This window comes from Zootoca vivipara, chromosome 1 (genome assembly GCF_963506605.1).
Source record: "Zootoca vivipara chromosome 1, rZooViv1.1, whole genome shotgun sequence".
Lineage (NCBI taxonomy): Eukaryota > Metazoa > Chordata > Lepidosauria > Squamata > Lacertidae > Zootoca > Zootoca vivipara.
Genome location: NC_083276.1, coordinates 75,659,229 through 75,676,891, shown reverse-complemented (window position 1 = coordinate 75,676,891; position 17,663 = coordinate 75,659,229). Strand labels below are relative to the sequence as shown.

Here is a 17,663-nt window from a genome sequence, read left to right as displayed (position 1 = left end):
CTGTTTTTGTTTTTGTCACTCTTTTGTTTCGGTGATTAGTGTCTCCTTTCACCGTGACAATTTGGGGGCCTTCCGGAAGACAGTAAAGCTATCAAAACCAGCCCTGTTAGTGGTTTGGTTTTTGTTTTATTCCACACAGCAGCAAGCTCTAAAAACTGTCAGGAGTCATTGTTTCATCACTCTTCTGTGAATTGTTTGGCACTGCAAACAAGAAATGGTGGGGAACTAGCAGAAGGTTCGGAGGAGGGCAATACATTAATAACTGAGTACAATTATCCATAAATCGCAGAAGCATGGATGTCAAGGGTAAAAAATCAAAACAGACAGGCATCAGACAACCCTGAAAACAAAACTTTTTAAAGCACATTTCTGTGTTTGTTTCAAAGTCCCTTGCTGTTTTATTTCTTACCTATGTCCCACCTGACCAGAAACCCCTCTCCTAGTATTCTTTACATGCAGTACCCGCCAAACTATTCACAATAAACATTTTAAGAGTGTACATAAAGAGTAACTAAACTGCATGAAAAGCAGTTGTTTTCATATGGCCCAATAGACCTTAGAAAAGGCTCAGGGATAAATGTTTATGTTTCTTAAAGGCATATTGGTAACAAACACAGAATGTGTTTGACTGCATTTTACCAATTAAAAAAAATTATTTTCCATGATAATAAAACTTTTAGCAACAATCTAGTTATATAATTGTTTCAAGCATATACTTAAGACACTAATGGTTAATATAGCATCTCTCGAGCCAAGGAGAGAAGTAACTATACAACCTTTAGACCTGAAGGCAGCCCTGTATAGGGAAGTTTTTTAATGTTTTATTACCGTATGTTTTTATATACTGTACATTGGAAGTTGCCAAGACATTGGAAGTTGCAATCCAGACAGATGGGTGGGGTACAAATGAACAATTCTTGTTGTTGAACAGGATATCCCTGTTTTCATCGGAGAAATGTTGGAGGGTATGAGATGGGAGTATTCTGGTTCAGACAGAATCGTGTGTGTAAATACTATGTGTGTAATTGTCTGAATAATCATATGATGTGCTCTTGGCTTTCTTTTTTCCTAACATCTTCCAATTCTAAAGATTTTCTATGACCCCTTCTTTGTTTTTACAACCCACGCCCTTCTTGCAGACATTTAGTTAATATTTTCCTCTATTGTTTGAGTGAAAATGGCACATCTGTCTTGCACGCATAGTTTCTCTTTTGGCCTTTTGAGATGGGTAATGTGCAGTTCTAAATCTCAGTTTTGAAAGGCAAGGAACTTAAATGGCATTCTGTGTGACTGGTCTCATGTAAAATCCCTTTTATTTTGTTTTTTTCTGCTTAATTTTTGGCATTTCTATATGAATCATTGCAAATGTTAGCATTTGCTCACCATTATAAACCACAAATTAATAAAAAGTTTGCTGTGTAGACTAAATGCGCATACTGACAGACAGGATTTTACTCATCTAGTTTGGCCTTGTGGATCGGTTGTTTTAAACAAATAACTTGCATGGGGAAGGGGGGGTGAGAAGAGAGGGATTTAAGTCTTTGCCCCTGCCATGGTTCTAGCTGGAATCATAAACCTCCCCCTACAAACCTGCTGTTCATAGTAGGATGAATACTCTGATTGGTGCCAAGTTAATTCAGTAAAACAGCTAGTCTAGGAACTGGGATTTCACCTACACTGGATAGGGTAGCACATCCCTAAAAAACACAGTTTCATAGCTTGGGGGTGCTCCTGGACTCAGTCTTGACCCAGGATGTCCAGTTGGGCATCGTGGCCAGGAGTGCCTTTGTGTAAATGATGTCCCAATTGGGTCCATTCATGGAAGAGGGTTGTTCTGGCCATGGTGACAGGTGCCATAGTTACAACAAGCCTTGCAATGTGCTGTATGTGGAGCTGCCTTTGATGAGTGCCTGGAAAAGACCACATTTGCTCTCTGCCCTCGTTTTTCTCATCCATGAAACTCTTCCCCACAACCAGATCGAGAGCATGAGCCTGTGGTACCATCTCTTACTTGAAAAGCAGCTTTCTTATTTCCTGGTAGGGGAGCTTGCAATGCAAGGTTATCACCAGCCCTATATCTTGCATACACAGTACTGTATATGATTTGGATAATGGTACTGGGTTCTGCAAGAGTCTCACACTGGTGGTTTCTTGAAGACACACCTCCTGTTGGAAATGAAATGGGACGGAATCCAGTCCTTGAGCAGTTTTGAGAATATGGCTGTCCTTGGCACACACCTCAGTTGGGAAAGGAATAATAGAGGAAAGATCTGTGCATTATTTGCCAACAGCAGAGAGAAAGATTGCAGCTGGTTATTGCCTTGAAATTCCAAATATCTGAACTGCCTTCATTATTTTGTGACTCTCTTTTAGTCTCCAGCTACACCAAGACTTCATTAGCTTCTCTCAGTGTGTGCATGTCCTCTAAGCAAAAAAATGTCAATTTGAGCAAAAGCACTCTGTCAAAATCCTTGAGCTTAATTTCCAATCCCAGCTGTATGGCATTCTTTCTTCATGAGCCTAGTCCAAATTTCCATATCTTGCCTGTGAGAGGGGTGATCACAACACTTCCATACCTCCTGCTCGTTCTTTCTCCCTTGTCTCTTTCATCTGAAGGGTTTAAGGGACCAGGGTCTCTCGCTTACTGTACCCAGTAAATGTACCCATAAATGTACCCAGCATAACTGTGCATCAGTCTAATGGATGATACTCTACCAGGCTATGTGTACTGTGTGATTTCGATGAATAGAAATATGCATAACTGTAAAACTAATTACAGCTATATTTTGCGCTTCTTAGATACTGCTTAGTCTGCTATTAGTGATAATGAAGGATACTGGTGGTGATAATTATGATAATAGCTTCCTTGGAAGTGCAACTGTCTAATCTTATGTCTCCCTTTGTTTTTGTTTTTTCCCCTAGCTGGGAGGCTGTGGGATCCTTGGAGTTGGCATATGGCTAGCAGTTACCCAAGGGAACTTCGCTACCCTCTCTTCTTCCTTCCCTTCCCTGTCAGCTGCCAATCTGCTGATCATCACGGGGACTTTTGTAATGATCATTGGCTTTGTGGGGTGCATAGGAGCCATCAAAGAAAACAAGTGCCTCCTGCTCAGTGTGAGTATAACATAATGGTGGTTCTGTTGCCTACCTGCATCCTGCCTTGTGGCCTCTGAGTGCTTGTGTTGATATTGAATTGATGCACAGCATTTTCTTAATGTTGGGTACTGTGCATTCTAATTGCGCAAACAGTCACCTCAACACCATATGCTGGAAATAGCCAGCTGTTTTTGTCTGGGGTAAGACATATGCACCTAGAATGGACTAATTATGAATGACATTCAAGATACATATTAAGCAGTTATGGATGATGTGGTACATGCCGATGTGCATCTAGGAGAGCCACATAGCTAAGAAAATGGCAACTTAAACCAAGGCTCTTACCCTTGAGCAAGATAATGAAAATATATATAAATAAATTTAGACATTTAAAGATGCAAGTGGGAGCACATCAGTAATGTGGATACATACAACAGCTGTAATTTTGTTATTTGTTTATTTCATAAACCACAGCCGTCACCAATATAAAGATAAAAATGGCAATCCTGTAGAGCTGGTTGTCCTGCTTTTAGTTCTTAGCTATGATTTGCTTTATGATTTGACTGGAATGGTCATCAAATAAAAGACTGTGTAAGTTGAGTGAGGTTTTAAGAGAGTCCTCCCCAGATTCAAACATAATGCATAGCTGTTGTGGGTTGTTCTTAAAGCCTTCAGTCTTCGCCTCTCACATATAGATGAGGAGAAAGGATTAGGAGTTTAAGAATTAACATGGCTCATTCTCAGTTGCATTAATCATAGTTTATATGGTCATCAGAACTGGGTGGTAGTATGGCAATAGGTGAAATCAGTGCTTTTTTTTCTGGGGGCACACAGGGGTACATATACCCCTAAATATTTTGTGAATTTAACGGGAGAAGAAACTAATTCTTTTTTAAAAAAAATAGTTTCTTCTCTAGCACGGTGAATCATCATTTCCGTTGCTACCCCTGATGGCAGCCTCATTTCCTGTCACGGTGTTCCCTGAGTCTCAGACAGAATGAGAGTACCCCTAAACAGGTGTTGTTGTTTTTTAGGGGGGAAAAGCACTGGGTGAAATAACTCACCAATGTGTAGATGCCCACACATATCAGAGAGCCAAAATGAGGCGGGGTTTCACGAAGGTTCCTTCTGTTTTCTGTTGTGTATTTTATGCAATTATGATATTTTGTTCATAATTCATTTTAAAAATCACATGGAGTTTGGGACAAGTACTTTCTCAGTCATAGATAATGAAAAACAACTTTTCTATGATTTTGGGGCTGACAGTAGTACACAGCAAGTGAGCTGAATTTCCCCCTTTGTGATCTGGGTGATCCTCACGTCTCTCATGTTTGAAATAGCTGCTTAGCAACCTTTGCCTCTTGTTAAAGTTTAGGGCAGTGAGCAGAACTGAATGCTACTTTTCATTCTGGAGCAGTCATTCCCATTAAATCATTCCAGTCAGCACAATTTAGAGCAGGCTGAAAGCTAAAAATGAGAAGCAGAAGAAAGTTAGCTTAGAGGCAATTTTGTTCCCATTGTTTCTTGATTTTCTTGAAGTACGGCACACCTTAAATTGTACCCTGCCATGTCAGAGAGGAAAGCTGTCATCTTGTCCTCCTGTGCCTCGTATAGTGTGCAGTGCCTATGTATGTGGACAGTGGGTTATTTTTTGCTGGCTTTTACATCAATGAGAAAACATCAGTGTGGGGCTTTGCACCCTGCACAAATGTATTCAGGAAATCCCCAGGGATATCATTAAGCAGATTGGTGAAACCCAACTACATAGATGTTTAATACACGTTGGTATTAACATATAAGGGACCCAGGTGGTGCTGTGGTTAAACCACTGAGCCTAGGGCTTGTTGATCAGAAGGTCGGCGGTTCGAATCCCTGTGACGGGGTGAGCTCCCGTTGCTTGGTCCCAGCTCCTGCCAACCTAGCAGTCCGAAAGCATGTCAAAGTGCAAGTAGATAAATAGGAACTGCTACAGCGGGAAGGTAAATGGCGTTTCCATGTGCTGCTCTGGTTTGCCAGAAGCGGCTTTGTCATGCTGGCCACATGACCTGGAAGCTATACGCCGGCTCCCTCGCGCAACCCCAGAGTCAGTCACGACTGGACCTAATGGTCAGGGGTCCCTTTACCTTTATTAACATATAAGGCCCTGTGCAGCTCAGCACTGTGCACTTATATGCCAAAATGGCTTCAAAATAGCAATATGGTTTCTGACTTGTTAACCACAAGCAGTTTGGTTCTGGTTTTCATAGGATAGAACTGTATACAGCAACGTAGGCCCAACTCCCTGACTGACTTGGGAAATACAAAGCTAAAGCAGCCCCAACAGGTCTGACACCACTCACCCACCCCACCAGCCCAGGAAATTGGTTCCATCGTCAAACTGCTTTTTTGCACACCTCTTCAAATCACCTCAATATGTTTTGGCTGTGACATTCAAACTGAGCATTTATTTTTATTTTCTGCTTGTGTTGGCCTACTCACAATAAGCAAGGAATGTCATGGCTTGAATTTAGAAGAGGAAGAGAAAAGAAAAGCACCATGAGTCTACTAGGTGTGTGAATTGGCTTTCAAGTGTCATTTTTTAAAAAAGGTGCCCAAGCTTCAGAGTCTCATCTGTGACAGGCCTATATATTAAGGGGGGAAAGAAGGAAATGTACTTGAAATAGGCTTCTAAAAAGCATTCTGTTTACAGTGCTGGGCTTTGTTGAAAGAACTGATGCCGAAAACTCTTACCAGTGACAGGGAATTTGACTAGCGAGATGTTAAAAGGTGTGTGAGGGAGAATGGTAAGAGATTGTCCTGTGAATGATTTTCTGTCCATAGTTTTCCCACACAAAGTTGTAGGTATTGATCCTTGTCTGGTGTTTCAGCTTCTGTTGTTTTAATGGCTTGAGACAGGAGTTGGGAGGGAGGGAGGGAGGTGACATCTGTAAGTCAGTTGGCTGGCTAGAGGCTTCCTTTGCAGAGCGTGCAAAAAGTTCCAGGTTCAGTCTCTGACCTCCAAACAAGGCTGAAGAAATCACTGCCCAGAAACCCCAGATAGCTACCACCAGTCCACTTAGAAAACGCAGAAATAGCTGGACCAAGGGTCCAACACAGCATAAGTAAGCTTCTTAAGTTCCTGTATTACCAGAAAGGAAGGGGATATTTATCACTGACCTACATTTGTTGAGTACCTCTTGGTCTAGGGATGGCCTTTTGGGGAAGGAGTGTACTGGTCCTTCTTTGAAGACTTCCAACATGATCCCTTCTCACCCAGTCAATCCCCACCTGTTTACCCACCATGTCTGGCTATTGACCATGTTGGACTGCCAAGAGTTGGAGTCCCATAATAGATCAACAAAAGCTAATCTACACTGCCTGACTGCAGCTTTCCAAGTTTCCAGACATGGGTCTTTTGCAGACTTACCTGGTGATACAGAGGAGTGAACATGGGACCCTTGGCATGCAAACCATGCGCTCTGCCACTGAGCTATGGTCCTTCCAAACTCAAGCAGACGAAGAAACCAAAGTCCTTTCTGGATTGTGTAGCATTTTAGAATGCAGGTGGGGGAAATCGCATCTTTGGCTCCTACGACCTCCATGAGGAAACCATCATACCCAGGAGAATGAAGGTGATGATCCTACAGCTGTTGTTTCTCCCCGACCAGACTGAACATTGGAAGCTGCCTTGTACTGAGAAAGAACATTGGTCCAGCAACTCAGTATTGTCTACAGTGACAGACAGCAGCTCTCCGGGGTTTCATCTTTCCCAGATTTACATGCTGGGAACTAAACCTTGGACCTTTTGCGTGTAAAGCAGGTGCTCTATCACTGAGAAAACTGAAGAAAAAGCCGACCTCTTTCTAGGGATAATTGTAGATGGACCTCTTCATTCCCTGTTGATTGAAAGTTACTAATTGCCCCTCTCACTAGCTGAGTTCTTTCCAAGCTCCCTTCCATTCTGCTTTATTCTTTTACAAAGGGAGTTATTTGAAGTTCATTTTTCAGAGCCTAGATAAAGCCAGAGGGTCTCCCCACACCATGCTCCTCTCATTTGTTTTAATTAGTAGGCAGAACCATTGCTGAAGGCCCAATGAGATGTAAATTAAGATATATAACCCTAGATATAACCCTTAGACACAAACCCCTTTTTCCCTGTTAAACTTTCCTCAATCTATTTTTAGCTGACCTGAATAACATATGGGGACACCAGACCTTTAACTAGGATTTGAAGAACAGTTCAAATTGTTGGGTCTTCTAACAAGGCACAGGATCCTCTTTGGGACAGAGCAAGTCAGTTGTTGGCAATGCCGTGTGCAGTCTGCGGACAGAGGGAGAACTGGGTGTGCAAAAAGAAATCCTCAGGAAAATTTAGTGAATGATGTTAATGGCAATTTTCAGTGGGCTAGTCACCAATCCCTTCTTGACTCTTTTTGAGGGGGACATCTGCTTTCAAGAGAGGTTCTCATAAAAATAAGCCCTGCTGAATCAGACTAGGGGCCCATCTAGTCCAGCATCCTGTTCTCATAGTGGCCAACAAGATGCTCATGGGAAGCAAGCCAACAAGCAGGATCTGAGCACACACACCCCTGCTCCGTATTACAAAGAACACAGGAATCTGCCTTGTGTTGAATCAGAACATTGGTCTATCTAGCTCAGTATTGTCTGCACTGACTGGCAGTGTCAGCCCTGAGCTCTCCCCCCCCCAGCCATTGCCACACCGTCTGCCCTGAGACCCCTAACCTTATCCATTGCCCCAGGTATGGTGCAGGATGCTATCCTGTTTCTTGTGTAAGAGTTAACTGCCAGTCCAGTTGGCTTCTGTAGGGAGGGAGGCACTATATTGTCCTTCACCTCAGGCAGCAAAATGTCTTGGGCCAGCCCTGTAGCTGCCTATATTGCATTGCCAGGAAGGGGGCATTGTTAACTTTTGACTAATGCATTTCCCTCTGATCAGCTGCCTACATTTCCTAAGAAAGCCTCATTCTTACTTTACACCAGTGTTTCACACAGAGATATATTCAACATAGCATTAAGTTCCTTCAGTGCAAGGATTTTCCTTGTACAATGGAAATCTCCCCTTCTCCTCCCCCTGTGTGCCCCCTGAATTTGAGGGGTCATGCAGGGGACATTGTGCTGGCATGGTTATTTAGTAGAATGCCATACCTTTCCCCCATCCTTTTTATTTCACATACTTTGCTTGCTGCGAGGCATTGCATTCTTATAACTATGATTCAAACCTGGCTCTTCCATTAACTGCAGTGTGAGTTATATAACCCAGGGAGGTTGCAGGTTCAAGATCTATATATGTATCTGCTTTGGCATTTCAGTGAAACAGCTATAAAGTTTCCTTATACAGGAGGCTCCTCAGCTGCTGCGACTTCTTAGAGCCCTCATTAAAGTCTAGGAAATAAGCCAGCTTCCTCTTGCTTAGCATCTGGCCCACTAAATCTTCTTAAAGGGTTCTTTGCTTCTTTATGCAGTAAAGATGCCTACATTTTTAAAGTTCAGTGGTGCTGTCTGTTTAGAGCAGATATTCCACACCACTCTGAAATCCTCATTTTTGCAGTATTGGCATCCAAGACCCGTGGTTTCTAAAGAAGCATATAGCTGGCTGTTGAATCCAAGGGTCAGTATCTCTTGATCTCCTTTAGCCACATTGGAGAATCCCAGCCCTAAATGTTTGAGATGGTACAGAAATGTACTCTGAGTGCTACTTATCTAGCCCCAGCAGCTGGTTGCGTTCAGAAGCAGATGGTGCGACACTTGTATGCCCAACGAGGTCAGGGCTTATGATGGCAATCTGTAGATCCTTTGTCCGGGAGAAGGTTAGTAATGAAGGGGATACTAAAGTTAGTGCTCTCTTTCTTTGAATTAACATTCTGCTCTTCTGTGCCTGTGGCTAAGTAGCTAAAGCTGCATTGAGTGCATGCGTTGAATATGACAGAGATGTGTGGTTTTGGTATTTTATGACATTTTATTGATTTGGAGTCTGTTTCCTTCCAAAAGTCATAAAATACAGAAAATGCCATAAAATGCCAATTAAATCTGCTGTCTGACATACATTTCTAGGGACCGCTTCCCCCCTCTAGATTGCTAAACTAATAATATAAGATGATTCATGTTGGAAGCCCAAGTGAGAATGTGGTGGACTCACCCACTAAAAACTACAAACTGTGATTTATGAGTCTTTTGCGTTTTAGAAACTCTGTTTTGCTTCTGGAAACTATGTAGTAGCAAGTGCTATAGACCTTAAGCTATCACATATTGTCTAGTATGCTACACATCCTGAACTTGTACCCAGCCCTCACATCAATTATGTGCCCCCCCCCCGGTATTAGACCACCAGCCATAATGCACCAAGTCCAACAATAAGAGATATTTGCACACCTGCCAAGGGCATGTGTAATTCTCAGTGAGTACCAATAATCTGGAGCAGAGTGTAGCGTCTGTGGCCCTCAGAAGTTTGTTGGGCTCCAGAATAGCCAATATGGTCAGTGATGATGGAAGCAGGAGTCCAACAACATCTGGCTAGTTACTGATCTAGATCTTGCACATTGCAGATGATGTGGTGAAACTGTCTTGGCTTGAGCACTTCAGCCTGCAGGTGGGAACTGACATGACTGACCCTTCATACAATAATGGTGTTAAATATACTAACAATAATCTCTCCACATAGAAACTTAATACACAAGGAAGAAGGCTTCCTAGGATTGCATAATAAGGGTGGTACAGTGGTACCTTGACTTACGTACGACTCGACAACCAAATTTTTCAACTTACGAGTGGGGCAAATGGCTGCACAATTACGAATTTCTCGACATCCGAACGGAAACCGCGGCAGTTTTAGATAGGGTTTTTTCAACTTGCGAATTTTTAGATGGGGTTGCTTCAACTTACGAATTTTTCCGTTTCCAATGCATTCCTATGGGAAATCGCGTTTCCAATGGCGCTTTTCAACTCACGAATTTTTCGACCTACGAAGGTGCTTTCGGAACGGATTAAATTCGTAAGTCGAGGCACCACTGTATGAAACTAAGTTTTATTCAGGATAGACCCACTGAAATTAATGGGCCTAACTTAGTAATGTTCATTAATGTCTGTGGGTCTACTCTGAGTAAACCTTAGTTGAATCCCACTCTTAAGTTGGAACCATTTTCCCTATCATCCAGTTTTGTTTGTTTGCATGGAACAGTCTGTCATGTGAGCAGGCTATTAGGAGAACCCCAGCAATATCCTCCCAGCAATAGCCTTCAGAAACACTGTCCGCTAGGGAAGGGAAATGGTTAGTAAATATAGACAAGCAGACTGAGAGAGGACAAAGATTAAAATAAAATAGAAAATTGCAATGAAAACACAAACAACATCCTTATGGAGGAAGGAAGGAAATATGGCAAGACGGGGATCTAAAAATGAGTTAGTCTGGAAATAAGGGTTTGATCTGAGAAGCAAACATTGGAGGCAAACATATGCCAAGCACTTGGCACACAGAATTAGCAGCAGACAAGCAACAGTCCCCTGCAGTAATAGCTTTCACAGTGCTCTCCCTCCCATCCCCCCCTCCGATAGATATCACTAAGTTGTGACACTGTCAAACAAAGCCCTATGACAGAGGTTATTTTCTGTAATTCACAATACTTGTCTACTATGTTGGCAGTGGCAATTGGTCAACCAGGAGTGTGAGTCATATGATTAATGTGCTCTGCGTCTCCTCCTCTTTCAATCTAGTCCAAAATTGCTAAGATTTTGTTTGCTTTCAATTTAGTGTTAAAGTAATGCAATCACTGAAATAAAAGTGACTAATAATGTTAGTTGTTGACTGCATTCACACATAACACTAAGACCATAGAATTACATACATAAGCTCCAGGCTCATGCACTCCTCCTTCTCTCTCCACCTTTCACTTCTCTTTCAGCTTTGTTTTCCCCCCTCATTACTTCTAAACTCAGACAAACTATTGCACATGCTAAGAATTTTTTATTCTTTGAAATGAATCAACTCCAACCTGTGGTAAATGATCCTAGCTTGTTTCAATAAACCCTGGTGAAACCATGGTTCAGTAAACCAAGGTTTCAGTGAACCACAACTACGGTACTGGTTTGGACATCATCATTCTATTTGTATGCTGCCCTTCCATAGCAATGCTCAAGGCAGCTTACAACATACTTAGAAACATAAAAAAGAAGTCATAAACAATAAATAAAATACATCAAAAAGTACACACAACCAATCAATTTCCACATAAATCATAAGATTTAAAAATAAAATAGAAAAAAATAACATCCACAACAACCAAAAACCCCTAAACAATACCCCAACCCCATGGGAAACCATGATTAGTTGCTACTTAAGATGATATGAAAACTAGGCCTAGCCAAAATTAAGTGCTTGTGGGAAGGAAAGAGGCTTGCAGGACTCGATGGTTGCAATGTGATTCGAGGAAACCCTGTTGTAAACGTAGTAGTAAGTTGCAGAATAAACTACTTCATTTTCCTTCCCTTGCTCGTACAGAATGGTAGCACATAAAGGCTTTAAAAAACCAAACAAAAACAGCATAGTGATTCTTAGGCTATAGGTACTCCCTCAGCAAACTTCTCTAGATACCATCTTAGCCATGGAAAACTTCTGTGGTGAAATATGTCTCACTGCAATGTAAGATTAATCTTCTTTATGAGCTTCTGTGTGGATGGTTTGCATTGGGATTGTGTTGTCTCAAAGCATAAATCTTTCTTATATCAGCAGCATGCAGTCCCACTGAACCACAGCAAAGTGCATTTTTATTCTCCTCCTTATTTATCATTTGAATTGGGAAGCTTACTTGAAAGCAAACCGTAAGAATTTTTAGTGGTCCATGCCCTGAGCCCATCTAGTCTTCATTGCACTTTGGCCCATTCCAGTTAGCCTTAAAACCTGCATATATTTCCATGTTAGAGCATAACAAAAGACGAGGCTGTTTCTAAGGGTGGGTTTTAGGGAAATGAACAGGGGTAGAAGTGGCTGGATTTACTAGAGGTTTGGGGTTTAGCTACTTAGTACTGTACAAATGCAGCTTCTCGAGGGAAGGTGGTGTTGTACTTTCTACAGCATATTAAAATTGGGATAAAGGGTCAGCAGTGCCTGCTATGGAAGTTGCCATACAAATAATAATAATTTATAATAATAATTTATTATTCATATCCTGCCCATCTGGCTGAGTTTCCCCAGCCACTCAGGGCGGCTCCCAATTGAGTGTTAAAAACAATACAAATATTAAAGAACATAAAATGGGAAGTTGGCCTGCAGCTGTGCCTCATTGAAATATGTGCTCCTTGCTCCCTACACTCTGATTTAGGTTGCATACACGTGACATTTTATTCTAGAATCAATGGTAGCCCACACACAATCTAGATTGAATGTTTTTATGTATGCCTATTTGGGAAAAGAGAGAGAGAGGTGTAGGCAGTCTTAAAAGGTGTGTGTATGTGTGCATATGCACACCTGCCCAGTTACATTGGGAGTGGGGATATACCAAGTTTGCAATCGTCACTTGACCCACATGGGACTTGTGCAGGGAGGAAAATGCATGAATAACCTAATCAAGGGAAAGGAGTTCAAACACATATCTGCAAACCACACCACCCTTTGTGGACAGCAGAATCAATCTAGATTAAGAGCAGCAATTTGAGGACATAACTGAGAGAGAAAAAACTACAATTGCTTAGTGTGCGCACGACCGCATATCATATGTGATTTTGCTCTCCACATCATCCTGTCATGACTGTGTCAAATTACGTGAACCCGGGGGGGGGACCAGCTGTGCCATTTTCCCCCACATCACAGAATGTTGAAAGGAACAATATGCATGTAAGATCTTGATACACATCTACTGCAGTTACCCCTGAATTCGGTGAAAGCTGGATGCAACACAAGTTCCATTTGTCGCTTTTGAAAAGCCTCTTTTTCGCAAGCCATGCAGAAGAGCCTATACCGTGTTTCTCCGAAAATAAGACACCGTCTTATATTTATTTTTCCTAAAAAAAACCACATGGTGGCTTATTTTCAGGGTATGTCTTTTTTATTATTATTACATGTCCAGCCTAGCCTCTTCCTTGGTGCCCTTCAGAACTGTGCCTAATATATTGCACAAATGCTTAGAAATCCTGCTATGGCTTATTTTATGGGTATGTCTTATTTTCGGAGAAACGGTAGTTGCATATGCATTTGCTGCTGTTTTTTTTTTTTATCAGAATAGCAGGGGGGAATGAGAGTAATGCCATTTTAACTGCTGCTTAGTTATCTAATGCTGCGTTGAAGTTGATCATCAAGGATTATTTTTATGGAAGTGGAATTGGCTTGCTTAGCAAAAGCAGCTCCCTAGGGAACAAACAAAAAACCAGAGAGGCAGCAAAGGGTTTATTTTCTGCAAAAGGAAAGAGGAATAGAGTGGGAACAAGAGAGGATTCCCTGCAGCACTTGGGGGTGGGGGCTGTGCATAGGAACAGCAGGAGCCAGCAAGACCCAAATACTAATTTGCTTTATATTCTTAAAAATGTGTACTGATAAATTAAGAATCAGACTGTGTCACCTTTCCTTGTAACTTCCCTTGTTGCAGAATGCAGCACACGCACACAGAATAATCCTTCTCGCTTTGTACCACATGCTGCTAGAGCAGCAGCTTAGGGAGAGCCTGGCGCTTTGAAATAGCAAATGCTTATGTCCATAGCTGCCAAGTTATCCCTTTTTTTAAGGGATTTTCCCTTATGCTGAATAGGCTTCCTCGCGAGAAAAGGGAAAAATGGCAGCTATGCTTATGTCCCCATTCCTGCCCTTCCCCCCACATTCTTTTGCAGCATGTTCAGTTTCCCTACCCATCACCTTTTCAGTACAAATTTAGCAATTGCAGATGTCAGGTACCATTTATATATGGCAGACATTATGCAGAAAATAGTAAGACCCAGTATGGTGAAGAGCTCTGGATTCAAATCCCCATTCAGTCCCTCAGTGACTTTGGCACAGTCACTCTCTCTCAGCATAGCCTACCTCATAGGGTTGTTTTGAGCATGAAATGGTGGAATGTGGGCGGGGGCGGGGGGACCATTTATATTGCCCCTAAGCTCCTTGGTAGGAAAGCCGGGATAATAAAATGCAGTGTAACAAAAGAAATCCATAGAATGACACTGACTGGTTAAGATTTAAATTTTAAGTCAACTGAAACTTAGCAGCACAGATATTGACTTGCAAAACCCAGATATTACTTCCCCCCCCCCACATGCCAAATCATGTAATATACTTGTAAGCCTGATTTTGGAAACTATTGTCAATTGTTCTTCTTACTTGCCTTATGGCTTCTGAGTATTTTAGGGCCAGTCTTTCCCATAATTCCCTCTCGCTTTTTAAAACCAGAAGCAGTCTTGGGACACTGTAGATCTGATTGGAAGGGGGGGGGACTAGGTAACCTTTTCCCCTCTGTCTATTATCCTGCTCAAAATTACCGTATTTTTCAGTGTATAAGACTAGGTTTTTTGTTGTTTTTTTAACAAACAAACAAAAAGGTTTAAAATTGGGGTTTGTCTTATACAGGGGTAGTGCTGAGGGTGTTTTCTTAATATGGAATCCCCAAAATAGGGGGCATCTCATACATGGGGGCATCTTATACATGGAAAAATACGGTATCTCCCAGTTGCTTCCCTTCTACATCCACTTGTCATTTCCCATGAGGAAAAAAGCAGCAAGGAAGGTGGTATTTCGTAGGAAAATGCCTAGCGAGGAAAGGTTTAAGTTAGTCTTCTCCCATGTTATTCCTCGCCCTCAAATTTTCAGCTTTGAGAGGTTTGATAGCCCTCAGATACATTATCGCTACATTTTTATTTCAGCAACTACCAATATTAAAAGCATTTTTTAAAAATACCTCACTTATGTTTTTAGTGCACCTGAGAGATTTAATAATGTGCCTCAGGATTGAATATTCCGCTACTTTTGAATGTTTAAGAAAACTCTGTCTTCCCGAGAGCCCACACATACACACACACACAAGAGAGACTGAGAATATATTACACGGATGTGTACATGGAGGAGAGCCACCCTTTCTCCAAAACAAGATGGCCAAGTGTTACAGCAAAGTTAGCTAATGGAATATCTGCTAGGTAAAAGTCTGTGAAAACAGAATGAATGTCTGCTCTTGCTGAAGCATTACCCATAGCCGCAGTGCTTGCAGGTCGCTGATGTGGTTAGAGCCTTGGTTCTCCTGATCAATTCTTTGACCTCTTTCCTTATGAACCTCTGCCACAAGGCTAATAATATTGTCTGTACTTTCGTGACTTTGGCCTAGTTCTCACTGAGGTGGTCTGGACTTTGCTGCATCTGCCTGCAGGTGGGACTCACATGACTGAGTTCTTTTCCACACATAGAAAATTGGGTGTGTAGTGTGAAGAGTTTTCTATGCGCAGGCAATTTTCTTACGTGGTGAAACAATCCGTCATGTCAGAAATGGTACCATTCAGGCAAAGATTTACCTCCTCAGTGAAAACTAGGTCTGATTCCTTCTATGCATGAATGCATATGCTGTGAAGATGAAACAAATATTGATGTCTCTGGGCTTTTGTTTCTCTCCCACCCATTCTTCTCTTGACAGTTTTTTATCATGCTGTTAATTATATTTGTGCTGGAGCTCACTGTCGTGATTCTGTTCTTCGTCTACACCGACAAGGTATGTCAAAATATTTCTTCTTCTTTTCTTTCCCCTTCAGCAAATTTGTTTGCCCCCTTTCCTCATATAAATAAGCCATGAAGCCTTTGCCTTGGCACGCATACCATGTTTTCTTAAGAGACCACCTCATATCAGAAATAGTGCACTCAGAATACAAAAGTGCTCTTCTAGGACACTGGTCCCCTCCCTCTCCCTCTCAGTTCAAGGTCAGACATATTCAGACATATCAGCAACACATTTATGATTTAAATACAGAGAATTCTAATCAGGGAAGGCTGATGAAAACTCGTGCACTAAAAGGCAGATAGTAATCACATTAAGATGTTCATTAGTAAGGGTATTTATGTTGCTGTGAAAGTTCCCTAATTGGATATTGTTGTAGACATTCACCAGGAAATGAGAAATTGGGCTTTGTTGATATGTAAATGTTGACAAATTTTACCTGGTTTTGTTGGACCTGTTAACAGAGAAGGCTCCTTTGATGATGCTGTCAAGATGTCTCTTCAAACTAGCTCTACCTAGACGACTAGAAACAGTATTTACTCAGAACTGCAACTGTAGCTGTTAGGCTTTGTATATACTAAGGCGTTAATGTGTACAAATCTGATTTTTCTATATGCCTCTTTGTGACGTTTCATCTGCACATTAGTGCTTTTAGTTTAAATCTTTCTCAGCATTTCTCGTACGCACTAGTAGGTGGTGCTTGGTAGGATGTATTCTGTGTTGTTACTCCTTCCCCTCAATTACTGCTCTTTGCCCACTGAAAGTTCTCAAAGCCTGAGGCCCTTTGTAGGTATGCATGCAGTGTGCATACACCTTTTTTTTTAAAAAAAAAAGATGTTTTGTTCACGGAGTGCCACAGCCATGAGCTTCTACCAAATGTTTCAAACAAAGCAGGCAATTTTGTATTTTTATCTTTTTTTTCAAATACACGTTTTTCAATTTTGCACAAAGCAGCAGTTTCAAAAAGAAATACTATCTGTGGGTTGTGCCTGCCCACCCTACCAAGTAGAGAAGCAGCAACCCATCAATGAGCTCCTCGCCAGGGCAAACAAAATTCAGGTAGGCAGAGGCTTGGGCACCTCCAATCCACAGACACTCCAGGAGAGGCATCCCCAACCTGCGGCCCTCCAGATGTTTTGGCCTACAACTCCCATGATCCCTAGCTAGCAGGACCGGTGGTTGGGGAAGATGGGAATTGTAGTCCAAAACATCTGGAGGGCAGAAGTTTGGGGATGCCTGCTCTAGGAACACCACAAACACAGAAAGCTGCATAAAACCATGTATTTTACAGACAAGTGGATATAGTCAAGGTGGGGGAAGTGGGATTTTGAGAAGAGGGATTTTGAGATATTGTAAGTGTTCTTCTTTTTCATTTCCCCTATTCGTTTCCTACCTCCTGTTGATGCAACAGCAGTTCTGTGCAAAGCAGCTTTTCTAAAAAAAACATAAAACATGTGCCTTCAGCGACAACCTGTGGAAATAGACATGCTGCATGCTTTCTCTTGGGCTGATGAAAACTAAATGGCTAGGTTGTGCTCAGGCAATGAGGAAACAGACGTGGGGGTGATAGATGGCACCCAGCAAAATGTCACCACACACATATTTCTTTTAAGTCCACACAATGTGTTTCAGTGTGCCAATATGTGGGTAGCAAGAGATATTATGCTGGATTCCGCTGCCCCCATTTTACTGGATTATCAAGGGATTGAGAAAACCCAAATTAACTGGGGAGAAAGCTGCAGGCTGCCACTAGGATGAGATTGACGTCATGTAGATGATGTGAAAAATGTGCACACATGGGGTGCATCAAATCCACTTTAAACTGCTGTGTGATCATAACCTTAATCCCAGTGATTTTCCTGATCTTTTCTTCTTGTTTTAAGTTAAATTATCAGTTCC

General features: G+C 41.8%; 1 protein-coding gene across 4 annotated transcripts in view; it reads left to right on the top strand.

The window, feature by feature from the left end:
* TSPAN4 (tetraspanin 4) overlaps window positions 1-17,663 on the top strand; it is a 522,690-nt gene that overhangs the window by 448,881 nt on the left and 56,146 nt on the right. For all 4 annotated transcript variants that reach the window (XM_035121894.2, XM_035121932.2, XM_035121904.2 and 1 more), the window contains 2 exons: window positions 2,923-3,114; window positions 15,687-15,761. In XM_035121894.2, coding sequence (XP_034977785.1) covers window positions 2,923-3,114; window positions 15,687-15,761 — 267 coding nt within the window. The remainder of the gene's footprint in view (window positions 1-2,922; window positions 3,115-15,686; window positions 15,762-17,663) is intronic.